This window comes from Lepidochelys kempii, chromosome 7, assembly GCF_965140265.1.
Source record: "Lepidochelys kempii isolate rLepKem1 chromosome 7, rLepKem1.hap2, whole genome shotgun sequence".
In the NCBI taxonomy this organism is placed as follows: Eukaryota; Metazoa; Chordata; order Testudines; family Cheloniidae; genus Lepidochelys; species Lepidochelys kempii.
In genome coordinates this window covers 35114389-35127372 of record NC_133262.1, presented here as the reverse complement: position 1 = coordinate 35127372, position 12984 = coordinate 35114389, and the positions used below count along the sequence as shown (strand labels likewise).

At 46.0% G+C, this 12984-nt stretch overlaps 1 protein-coding gene across 4 annotated transcripts in view; it reads right to left on the bottom strand.

Moving 5' to 3' along the window:
- Nucleotides 1-10013: 10013 nt before the first annotated feature.
- Nucleotides 10014-12984, bottom strand: part of PTPDC1 (protein tyrosine phosphatase domain containing 1) — a 50734-nt gene continuing 47763 nt past the window's right edge. For all 4 annotated transcript variants that reach the window (XM_073352173.1, XM_073352175.1, XM_073352176.1 and 1 more), the window contains one exon: nt 10014-10469. In XM_073352173.1, coding sequence (XP_073208274.1) covers nt 10353-10469 — 117 coding nt within the window. In that variant the 3' untranslated portion in view covers nt 10014-10352. The remainder of the gene's footprint in view (nt 10470-12984) is intronic.

Here is a 12984-nt window from a genome sequence, read left to right as displayed (position 1 = left end):
CCATTCCCCCTCAACATGCAGTAAGAACTCCACAGCCCACTCGTGCCACAATGGTCTTTCAGTAGATTAAAAGCCAGGGCAGGCATTGGGGGGTAGCAAGCACAGCAGTTGCCCAGGGCCCCAGTGAGTCTAATGCAGGCCCAACAAAGCAAAGTTGCTCAGGCTTCAGTTTCATCCTGGGGAGGAGGGACTCTGACTTCAGCCTCAAGGAGCGGGGCTCAGGATTTGGCTTTCTGCCCTGGGCCCCAGTGAGTCTAATGCAAGCCCTACGCTCTGGTTTATTTTGGCAGACCCCTGAAACCTGCTTGTAGCCTCCCCAGGGGGCCCCAGTCCCCTGGTTGAGAACCACTGACTTAATTCATGCAGTTTTCAATGGGTAAAGCCCAGTCCAATAATTATTATTTGTATTCAGTTTTGTTGTTTGGAGAGTCCAGCTCATGGGATTCCTCCATCTAATCTGTTGCATTTCAGCAGGAGGGTGTTGGGGACATTCCTTCCAGTTTCAAAAGACAGAACATTGATGGTAAGAGCTTAATGGAATAAAACAGCTATCTCCTGATTGCATTACAGGCCAGGTTCATGTGTTCATCAGATTATCCTTGAGCCTGGGGATAACATGCAGGCCAGTGCCCATCACATCAGTAAGAAAACAGGCTGGTGCCTGAAGAAGATTCAGGTGTTTAAATACAATAGGCAGCAGTAGCTCTATATAGACTCTTCTTTGTATTATTTTCTCAAATAACTTAAAAATGAGTGAGATGCTGATAGCGCAGGGACTATATGCCAACTATATCTATTCCTCCTGCGGGAGAAGTCCTGCCTGAGACTAGGGGGGAAAAAGACCACTGCTGGGTGGTCTGTGCTTTCAAAGGCTTCCTTTGGGTTACCGGGGTATGTATGCTGAGGGACTTAATGGTGTTACAGTCTAGAGTTTGTCTGCTCAGCGAACAGGCTCTGGCCGTCAAACGGGAGGTCCTGAATTGTTTGCTGAACTTCTGGGGGGAGACCTGAAGACTGGAGCCAGGCATTTCGCCTCATTGCGATACCCAATGCCAGGGTACACGCTGCAGAGTCTGCGGCATCCAAAGAACCCTGGAGGGAAGTCCGGGCTACAATTCTACCCTCCTCAGCGATGGCCCCCAGTTCAGACCTGGACTCGGACGGGAGGAGCTCTTTAAACTTTTGAACCACAGACCATGAGTTATAACTGTACCGGCTCAGGATTGCGAGCTGGTTAGCGATCCAGAGAGAAAGGCCCTCCGATGAATAAACCTTTCTCCCAAACAAATCAAGGTGTTTAGCATCTCTTGATTTGGGTGTGGGCCCCTGCTGACCCTGCCTCTCTTTATCGTTCACTGCATCCGCAACAAGGGAACACGGAGGGGGGTGAGTGAAAAGATATTCGTACCTGTTAGTAGGGACAAAGTACTTCCGTTCAGCCCCTTTGGCTGTAGGGGGAATGGAGGCAGGCACTTGCCAAATAGTTTTGGCATTAGACAGGATAGTCTTTAGCATGGGTAAGGCCACCCTTGAGGGACCCTCTGGGGCCAGGATGTCCACCACAGGGTCCTTGTCCTCTACCATCTCCTCCACCTGGAGGTTCATATTTAGGGCCACCCTTTGAAGGAGCTCCTGCAGGGCCCTGTAGTTCATGGGTGGTGGACGAGGATGTGGAGGAACCCGCCACCACCTCGTCAGGGGAGGACAAGGAAGACGCCACCGCCACATGGAAGCCTCCGGATCCTCCGGGATCGGATTCTCCCAAGCCCCGGGTGTAGCCTCCACGAGAGGTGGGGTTGGATCTGGGTTTTGCAAGGGATCCTGAGGTGGGTGGCTGATGGCTGCCTCGGGGAGGTGAGACCCCGAACGGGATGGTGGGGGAACTTCGGGGGGGGGGGCACCTTGGGCCTGATGGTACGCCCAAGGGGTCCAGAATTGCCACTGACGTTGCCAGTGGGGCACTGAAGCATCCTGTCTAAGACTTCCTGGCCCAGATCTAGGCACTTCCAATGCCCCTGTTGCTATGCCTGACCTGAAGGAAGCTGACCTTCACGGGACGGCCAGGGGGTGGTGGCGGCGCAGGACTGCCCCACGGAGGCCTCCTCCTCCTCAAACGAACGGGATGAGTGCTGTGGGGAATAATGAGGGCCAGACGGTGACCGGTGGTACTGTGGGGAATGGCGGCGAGATGCAGAGCGGTGCCGGGAGGTCGATCAGCGCCGCAAGGTGGAGCTCTGCCTTGGTGGAGAGCGGTGCTGCCATGTAGAGCAGTACTGCAATCGAGGACCTTGCCAAAGGGGGGACCATTGTCCGGAATGGGATCTGGAACATTGCCACGAGCGGGAGTGGTGCTGTGCCGGGGCGTGGTGCCGCGTTGGAGAGCAGTGCCTAGATGGGGTGCGGTGCTGCGACGCAGAGCGGTACTGCTGCATACAGCAGTGCTGGTCCGTCGAGCGATGACTGGGAAGTACAGCCCGAGGTTGATGCGAGCGGTGCTGCCAGGTCACAGATTGGGATCTGGACCTCGAGCGGGACCAGGACCTATCAGCCGATGACCACCTCGAGTGGGAACGGCTCTGAGGGTCGGGGCTGAGAGACCAGTGCTGCGAGTCGGACCGGTGCCGCGAGTCAGACCGACGTGGGGGCATATGTACGGTGACAGGACTCAGAGTGGCGTCGAGACCCCAAGTGATACGGAGATCCTGGTCGGGGGGCAGATGGCCCGAACATAGCCAGTTTGCCTCTTGAAGTTGCCAGGCCTTGGGGTAGTGGAGGCCTTGAGACTGGAGACTTGGGTGCCATCATTTCCATGAGCCCTGTAGCGGCCTCAAAAGTGTCCGGTGTGGAGGGTAGCGTGACCTCTTCCACCTGCAGCTGCGGGGAGCCCAGGAGTGTGGGCTTCCTGAGAAGACGGGGGCCCGTGGAGGTTAAGCCCAACCAGAGGGTCTGTCAGCTGTAGGCCCATACTCCTCAGCATGCCCTGCCGAGGCTGAGGTTTCCGTAACAGGCCATTGTGGAGGCTTGTCATTGGCCTACTTCTTGCAGACAACCAGCAAATCGGAGCAGTGCCGAGGGGATCGCTTCTGGGCCCCGGGAGACCACCAACCCCTGGGAGGGTGTGCGCAGTCCGTTTTCGGTGCCACGGACAGCACCACTGGAGGAGGACTCCACACCGAGGTGCTCGGGGCCGGGTCCTGCTGCGGATGGAGGAAAGACTCCATGAGGAATTGTTTTAGATGAATGTCCCTCTCCTTTCTAGTGCGAGGCTTGAAGGCCTTGCAGATCTTGCATTTATCTGCCTGATGGGCTTCTCCCAGACACCAGAGACAGGAGTCATGGGGATCACCCGTGGGCATAGGCTTGGCACAGGAGCTACAGGGTTTGAAGCCCTGGGACGGCATGCCCCGGAGCCCCACAGGGCACTCGTTGAAGGGGGAAAAAACCCAATCACTAAAGACTACAATTACCAGCTAGAAGAGAATGATTAACTAACAATGGGTAACTATATACAAAGCTAAGCAGAAGAGCTAGGGATTAGTGGAGCACTTGTGAGCAAGAGACCACTGTTTCAACAACCGTCACTGGTGGTAAGAAGGAACTGAAGGGGGGTTGGGCCGGCAGGGTCATATATATAGTGCGCCATACCGGCGCCACTCCAGGGACTCCACAGCCAGCCCAACGGGTAGCTGCTCGGGAAACGTTTCCGACAGCCATGCACGCGGCGTGTGCACACACCTCACTGGAATTGATATGAGCAAGCACTTGAAGAAGAACAATGTTTCATCTTCAAAGTGCTTCAGAAACGTCAGCTAACTAAATCTCACAACGTACCTCAAAATCATACATGAGACCTAAGCAAACTCATTCTTCCCCCTGCCCAAGAGGCACATAGACATACACGTAGCATTTTGACAGGTCCAGGGTGCGAACAAGCAGGCTTCATATCTGAGGCATAGTGCAGGCTCAGCTCTGCGTTCACATGCTATTTTGTAGGTAGGGGGGTGGACAGCCAGAAAAAGACTAGTGTAAAAATTCAACAATATTCCCTAGAGCAGCACTCTGTTCCCGAGAGACACGTGGAGCTGAATAAAGGAAGTAGCAAGGGAAACGTGTTGTCCAAATGAAGATCGCTTTTGCTGCCTTCTTCACAAGTAAAGGCTCATCACTTGTGCTCCTGAATGATCCATTTTGTACTTTTTCTCAAGTGCAGGGGTGTTAGCTCAGGTGTCTTAGCCAAGTTCCAATGTAGGTTTTTACAAGCTGCCTTCCTAAAGGAAATCAGCTCCAACAGCACCGTTCCCCCATACTGAAAATCCATATATAAAATAAATTGGGAAATTGAAATCTAAATATTTTTCTGCCTCTTTCTCCTCCACATCCTAAATTGCTATAGTATGTGATAGTTATTAAGAATCAGTGGTTCTACACCAAACAAGAAAAGCATCTCGCAGGAGGGCAACAGTAACTATTTTTCTCCCCTTCTCCAACCAGGAATATAACCATCAATACAGGCCTCAAACACACACAAAGTTTAAAGATGGATGGTCTGCTTTATGACCATGACATCTGCATGTGTCAGTTCTAGCTTTCTCAGGCATATCAACTCCTGTACAGAATCCCAGCTGTCTTGTCAGAGACTACTTGGTTTGGCTGGATCTCTCTAATCCTCATTCACACCAAGCACACACATCTTTGCTAGAGAACACTATCACATTCCCTATCCCTCCCTAAGTGCTGCAGGGCATGAAGAACTTCCCAGCAGGCACACTGAGATGGAGGAAAAAGCGTGTGTTAAGTATCTCCCAGCACACTAGCATGAGAAAAGGGAGACTGTGAAAAGTCTCCTGGAAGCTCCTCCACCAGACACCCAAACCAATTCAACCTCCCTCCCCAATGACCAAAATCACCTCAGCTCCCCCACACGGTTGCACCCCAGTGGCCAAAATCACCTCAGCTCTGCCCCCCGCCCCGCCCACAATCTTCCCCTCAACCAAAATCATCTCAGCTCCTCCCACAGTGCACCTCAGCGACCAAATCATGTCAGTGCATCCCAGGAACCAAAACCAATTCAACCGCTCTCCTCTCTGCACCCTTTGCGACCAAGAGCAATTCAGCGCCCCCGCATGCACCTCAGTGACTAAATCAATTCATCATCTCTTGTCAATGCATCCCAGCAACCCAAACCCATTCACCTCCCGCCACACCTCTTGCCCCCAATACACACCAGCACTCAAAAATCCCATCAGCTCCCAGGAACCCTGGTGACTGAAAGCAATTCTACTTCTTCCTCCCACAATGCACCCCAGACACCATAAACTAGTCAATACTCCCCTCCCGCCCTCCAGCTCATTCCAGGCAACCAAAACAAATTCAACTGCACCATGCATGCCAGACACTCCCAGAAACCCAAATCTCACACCCTCCCCCCACCCCGCTGCTCTGCACCTCAGTGCCCAAAGCCAACAGATGAGTACAAAAGCTCCCAGCAACCAAAACCAATGCACTTTGGTCTCCCTTGTACCTATTTGTAGTCTCGTATTCATGGCTACATACTGGTTGCTTGATACTTTGGGCCCCTCCTCTTCAACCCCTCACCAGGGATGAGGGAGCCATTAGGGGCTTGCACACACACACACCCCTGGCAGCCAGGAGAGGGGAGGGAGATGCCCAGCTCAACCACCTCTCAGGGTCTTCAAATTTCCCCACCCTCAACCCAGGACTCAAGGGAGAGTGGGTGGTCCTTCACCACCAGGCTTCCCAGGCTGCTGGGAAGGTCCACGCTGGGTAGGGCTTAGGCAACTTCCCTCACTGACTCCGGCCCTGCCGTGCATTTTGGGGCACTCTGAGCTGTGGGCACTTCAAAGCGAAGCAGGGTAGCATGTGCCTGCTTTCCTGCACGTGTCCCCTGGGGAGTGAGACCCCAAAGGGGCCCACACTGCTATATGGTTTAAAAAGCCAGCATCTATCTCCTTTATCACACAGGCAAAAACTAAAAAGATGTCGTTGGCTGGCTGGGGCCAGGAGATTTCCTAGTAGCTAGTTTTAAAATCACAACTTTGCAAGCCCTAACCCTCTCCCACACAGCAGGCACTTCCACTGCATTATGGAGTGTTGCAGCCAGCTAGGGTCTGATCACACCTCATATTTCAAGCTACCTTGTAAATAAGCGCCCCCACTCCCCCAAACACACACACATGCTTTTGTAAGCCTTGTGGCCTGGTGTTGGAATAAGCCAGTCTCTGCACTATCTGCTAGTGAACAGAAGGAAGGATAGCAACAAAGCAAGACCTTCATTTGCATATGGTTTCTACCCAGAATTCCTTTAGTAACATTTTGAGAGTGACCATCACTACAAAGTCAGAATTGTTAGGGTAATGGAACTGAGTTCAGAGGGAAAATAAGAGAAATCTTTTTAAAAAAGAATTATTATTGTTGTTATTATTTAAGTTGGGGGAACAAAGAGCTTAGCCATGCGCAATTCTTCTGTTCAGAGGTCCTATGTGCTCCTGCTTTTTCTTTCTAAAGAATTCTGGTTTTGGAGAGGGATTTTTCCGGTAAGACATGCTATAGACTGAGGATTTCACTACAAGAGCTGTTACAGAAAGCTTTGCAACTAGAGATAATGTAAAGGTGGCTCCTTGACCAAGTACAAGTTAGAGAAGGCTTTTTGAACTCCAGTGAGGTCCCTTCAACCCACCACTAACTAAAACTGAAATAAGTCTATGTGGGTTAGGTGGGGGAACCTCAGAACCAGGCAGCACTTCCCAAGAGACTGAAGACAAGTCCGTTCAGATGCACCTCAAGACTCTGCAACTATGATATCCACTGACACCAAACCATGAGTGGCATTTAACAGATGGTGTAAAAGTTAGTTGGTCATCTTTGCTCACCCAGTGTGAGTGTCCAATAGGCAGAGTTAATGGACTATTGCCACAGTTACCATTGGGAAGTGCTTGATTTGTCATTTAGTTACATGTAGTGTTGCTGTGTTTTCTCAAGTTGATGCTGTGTCCCCTTTCCCACTAATAACATTTTCCTTGTTTCATCTTAGACTCAGTGCTTGTAAATGGGGAAGTACTGTCTGTGAAGAGCACAGAGGGAAGGCAGTTAGTGATTCTAAAAATTGTGGGTAAGGACTCAAGATGGTGGTGTTTGTTCATTTTACGAAGGACTCCTAGCTATTTGAACCTGGCCCTCATTGCTGCCTCATTGCTAGTAGAAGGGTTATACTTCCTATGTTTTCACTGTTGTCTTATTGGCAACTCTGATCAGTTCTGAAAATTAAGGACCTAAAAATTAGCTCATTTTAATATATTTTGCTAACTATCTCATGTTTGTTTCCATCCATCTGACCAACAAAATCTCCTATCACCACAAAGCTTCACCTCAAGGTAGGTACTGAAATTGGGTTCTGCAAAATGGGTTGTAAAATGGTCAATAAATCAACCTTTTAGAAAATGCTGCATGATTCTGCTGCCTCCTTGAAGCCAACAGGGAAAGGGATAGGATTGAGGATGGCCCAGTATTAGAACAGGAGATGCAGTGCTGGCCTTGAGCTGCTCCTGGGCTAATTAGCTGACAACCCCTGCAGCTCAGCTCCAGAAGCCTCTTAACAGTTCTCTTCTAGGGCTGGCTCGCTGCCTAGCTCAGAACCAGAGCTTTGGTCAGTGAACTAGCTGTGCTCCTATTAACTCATGACCCCTGGCTCTCCTCAAATCCCACCACTGTCCCAAGCCTTCCCCCCACATTCTGCTACTTCATAATCTCCAATGCACAACCAGATAACCTCAACTCTTCTACAGCCTACACCCCCTCACCTCAATCTCTGCCACTGTACATCTGCAGATGCCCTTTTCCCCATTATTCCTACTGTATCACGTTCCCACCCCTAATTTCTGCCTGCCTCCCTTCTCCCCAACAGCAGAGTCCACATAAAGTTCAGGGCAAGTACACATTTTCATACAGGTAAACATTTAGAAATGTAACCCGCTTGTCTTTGCTCAGCCTGAGATTTGCATGGGCTTGTGCTGGTGCACAGTATGCCCTCTCTCTCTCCAGAACTATGCTCCCCTCAACCCAAATGTTCACCTACCAGAGCCCTGCTCGCTGCGCATCCTACCCTGACACAGTGTCACTCTTACTGTGTTCATGGTATGGGCCCTAATGCTCCCTCATCAGCTACCCCGTGATGCCACATTGCTAACGCACCTTTCCTTTCTTCCCCTGTGCCAACTGACTGAGCCCTGCTTCCCAACACCTGTCCTCCCTCTTGTTCCATCAGATTTCTGCTCCTGTATGATTCCCTCTCCCCCATGTCCCCAAATAGAACCCTACTACCCCCCAAATTTGTCCTCTCTTCCATCTCATCTCTTCCATTTCTGCCATGGGCTTTCAGCTAATAACCATAGTTACACTTCCTCCACCCAGTGCTCCCACAATTCACTCCTGGGGTCTTCGGTAGGGGGCACAGTGGTAATTAGCCACACTCCTCCAACCATCCTCTGGGTGTGGCCAGCAAGCCTGCATCCACCATACAACCAATCACAGTGCAGACATCTGGTTCCTCAAACATGGGCCTAAACTTAACATCAATCTCAGAAAGGTTAATATAGCTAATGAATGTAAAAACAACAAGGAGTCCGGTGGTATCTTAAAGGTGCCACCGGACTCCTCGTTATTTTTGTGGATACAGACTAACACGGCTACCCCTCTGATACTAATGAACGTAAGTTTAATACCAATGAACATAAGTTTAATAGACTTATTTAAACTTAAAATGAATAGACATTTAAGTTTAAATAACTAATTTGTTACTACAACCTAAACCATTGTTTGGAATGAAGGCTAGGCATGTGATACTGAGGAATTGGATCTGAACTTTATAAGTTTTTGAATTCTGGAAGTTGAAAAGAATTTCTTGTGGAACTGTGAAACCTGTGAATGCACTTGGGTATTATATATGGATGATAAAGGCATGTGAATTGAGGTTAATCTGGATGTTAAGTATTGCCTTGACTGGTGATTTTCTAGAGTTTTAGTTTACAAAGTTTTTGGGTGCGATTCATATACAGTATTTTACTTCCACGTCATGTACACATTTTAAGATCATTCTGTAAAGGCAGGAACTGATTTGCTTGGCTCTGAATTTGGTTTATGGAGTTATGCAGTTAGCATTTATAAATTATTAACATAGCAAACAGTCCTATTTTTAACTGAATATATGCAGTCACTGATGGTGTTGTACAGCTCAATATTTTAGAACAAGAAAGAGTTTTTTTAAGGTTATCTTACATTATGAGCTGTAACCCTGAAAATTGGGGAACCAACCTGAATCCTAATCCATAAACAGAAATTGTTCTTTGAGTATACACAGATGTCTTTAATTAAATAAATAGAAAATGACATCTCATTCAAAGATACAAAAAAGCAACACAGTACTTTAGCATCTGCAACACACTTTTTACATTTAAGATTTTCATTGGTTTAATTTTTATAGGTTACTCATGTAAGTTATGACTCAGCGTGAGTAAAAAATGAGGCCTTTGGATAAGGTTTCAAATTTAAATAACTTTTCAAATGAGGTAAATATCTGTAGGTTTCTTTAGCCAGTTGGAAAAGATTACTCTGTCCTTTCAAGCATGTTAACATACAATCAACTTTCCTTTAAAAATAAAATTTCAGAAACCTTTTCTATTAAAATACCTAAAAATATATAAAAGTGGTAAATAAGCAACATACACTGAAAAGTTAAATGCTTGTTAGCATTTTTTTTTTAGACACATAAGAAAGCAACATTAAGACATGTGGTGATTTACTATAGCCTATATATAAAGGATTTTTTTTCTACAAGTTTGTTTACTACTACAACTAATCTTATTTTAAGATTTCCAAAGAACCCAATAAATACATCAGAATGTTGTCAGTATTTATTCACTGTAAAGTAAAATGAAATATCATTAATGTAAACATTAATACATAAATATTAATACATTAAATCATTGTATAACATGGCACTGACATTGTGGCAATTGTTTAACATAAAAAAATATAGCTTATTGATGAGACTTCTAAATCAATAAATATAGTTTTAAAACAGAGTTCACAATATAAAAGCATATTGCTTCAAACCAAATGCTACAGTACAATCACACAGTAGCAGCTCATTAAAATATCAACTTTTACATCTGTAAATGGAATAAGGCTCACTACAGCTCCCTTTTTTAAAAAAAAAAAGTTCTTTAACTAAAACTAAAATTTGGTCAATACATGCCAATTAGCACAAAATACTGTAGCTGGTAAATGAAAGTTAATTTGACAGGATCATTGAAGTCCCCAGCATAACTGTGTAAACATCAAGAGGGGTTATCTGTTTCATTTTTGGCCTCCTTTCTTTTTGCTTCCAGTGTTTGTTTAAATACTTTTCTCAGAGTATTGTAAACCTGTGGTCCATTTTCAGAATCCAAACTCGTCTGGGAAAAGGGAAAAATTAATTTGAATGTTTTACAGTACTGTATGACATGGCACAATAAGACAGAAAATACTAAATAATACATATTTTAAAATTCCAAGTACCAGATGCATTTTCATATAAAGAAAAGGAGTACTTGTGGCACCTTAGAGACTAACCAATTTATTTGAGCATGAGCTTTCGTGAGCTACAGCTCACTTCATCCGATGAAGTGAGCTGTAGAGCTGTAGCTCACGAAAGCTCATGCTCAAATAAATTGGTTAGTCTCTAAGGTGCCAGAAGTACTCCTCTTCTTTTTGCGAATACAGACTAACACGGCTGTTACTCTGAAACCTGTCATTTTCATATACTTATTTTAAGCCAGGAAATAGGTATTTTTCATAAATCACTACAGGTCTGAACAACTACAGCAGGGTTCTATCTACTGACAGGTTAAAACAAAATGGCAGTTAGAAATAAAAGAGTTAGGAGGAGAGAGGTCATGCTCATGTCTACAGTCTGAATGGCTACTAGCTGAAGAGTGGCTGTGCGTTAGATATGATCCTTCTTTTCAAATTATTTCAGATACTTTATCAGAGGAAGGATGCTGAGTTCACCATCACGAGAACCCACCATATGACTAAATTTAACCCTTCCAAACCTTTACGTCTGCTTTTATAATCACTTGTTTATATGTATATATCCCATTCTCCCCACCACCTGTGTATGTGGATGGAGACCATGCATCCATGGAACACAGGAGGGGACTTCACTTCTGCTACATGTTCCCGTTTGTGTCCCTACCCAACAGAATTCTAGTTCCATGGACAAGGAAGATTGGGAGAAATTGTTAGGCTCTGGATTCTTTCACTCCACCCAAACCTGCAAGAGAACATTGCACAAACAAATACAATTTGAGGTTCTATTAATTGGCACTACTTTCTCCTTCATGAGAGGGGAATTCAGAAGGCAGTTGCAGCACATGGAGTGCTTGAGAGCATGGGTTATGAAACCACACTATCCAGGGACTAGTTGAAAATGGTGAATCTGGGAGGCAGATTGGAGACAAGATAAATCCACGTGCACAGTACTTGTATGATCTACAGGTAATGGTGTGGAAGCCTTAGTTCCTGGCCAGGGGGACAAAACAGTAATAGTTATAGATTTCACATGTAGCACATGTTTCCTCTGCCCTCCATGGTAACTTGCATAGGAAGGATGGGCCCTACAAAAAATAACCAGTATTTGACAATGGAGCTACATCAAGTTACCCCAGCTGAGGATCTGACCCAGTAAATGCAGAGTTCTCTGCACACTACTAGCTTTACTGTTCATGGTGTGTGGGCATAACAAATGTACATTGTTACTCCTTTTCTAATCTTATTTCACCTAAACCATATTTTGATCTGACCAGAACAAGTTTCTGTTCTATACATTATACACACTGAGGCTCTGTGTTTCTATAGTTAGTGCAAATGAGCTGGGGCTATAGTTTCTATAGTTAGTGCAAATGACCTTCATTTGTAAAACTACAATATTACCAAATATTCCTTCAGAGATAATTAGAAAATTTGCAGGCACGGCCTTATTTGATGACAGGAACAACATAGACAACTCTTCCATAATCACTAGGTCATGGGCCGGATAAAAGCATCTTAGTTAGTTTAGATAAAGTTGAGGACAATGTTAATCCTAATTACTGAGTAGGGAAGACTTAACTGGGGGGGGGGGGGAGAGGGGGAAGAATCCAAACCAAATCAGACAGTGATGCCAGCCTAATAAGTGAAGTTTAACTTCCCCTAAGGGAGGCTGAAATATGCCCAAGGAAAAAGTATGAGCAGAAAATGAATATTCTGCCTGGTTTTTGCTTGAGACCTACCAAAACACGAGAGGTGACTTACATTACAGTAAATGAAATTTACAATGCTTTTGTCTGTACAGATCCCAGTGTAGGTTTGCATGCCCCATGCATGCAAGTCAAGAATCTTTCAGCCAGCAGTTTCACTTGTGCCCCTCTAAGAGTATAAAGAGCAAAGCAGCGCCAACCACCACTCAGTTCCTTCACTAATATAGACTATCCAGTAAAGAACTCTGTAGCTAGGGGAAAGTGGGTGGGTTGTGGGATCCATGGGGGGGAAAAGCACTTTAAACTCCAGTTACTGTCAGTTAAGTAACCTCTTTCTTCAAGCATTTGTCCACATAGTTCCCACTGTAGATGATTGGCTAACAGCTACCTCTCAAGGAGCTGAGTGATAGGAGTCCTAATTAAAATAGCTGTAGCATAGCCTTGTTAAATTGAGTATCTGATCTAGAGGCTACCACAACGAAGTATTGATTGGTAAATGTAGGAAAAGAACTCTAAGTAGCTGCCCTACAAATCTCAGAAATAGGGATTCCCCCTGAAACAAGTTACAGCTCTAATAAAGTATGCCCTAACTCTAGGAGGAAGGGGTAGTTTATTCAATGCATAGGATATCTTCATATAGTCTGAAACCCACTTCAAGAGCCTCAGAGGAAACAGCATGACCTTTAGATTT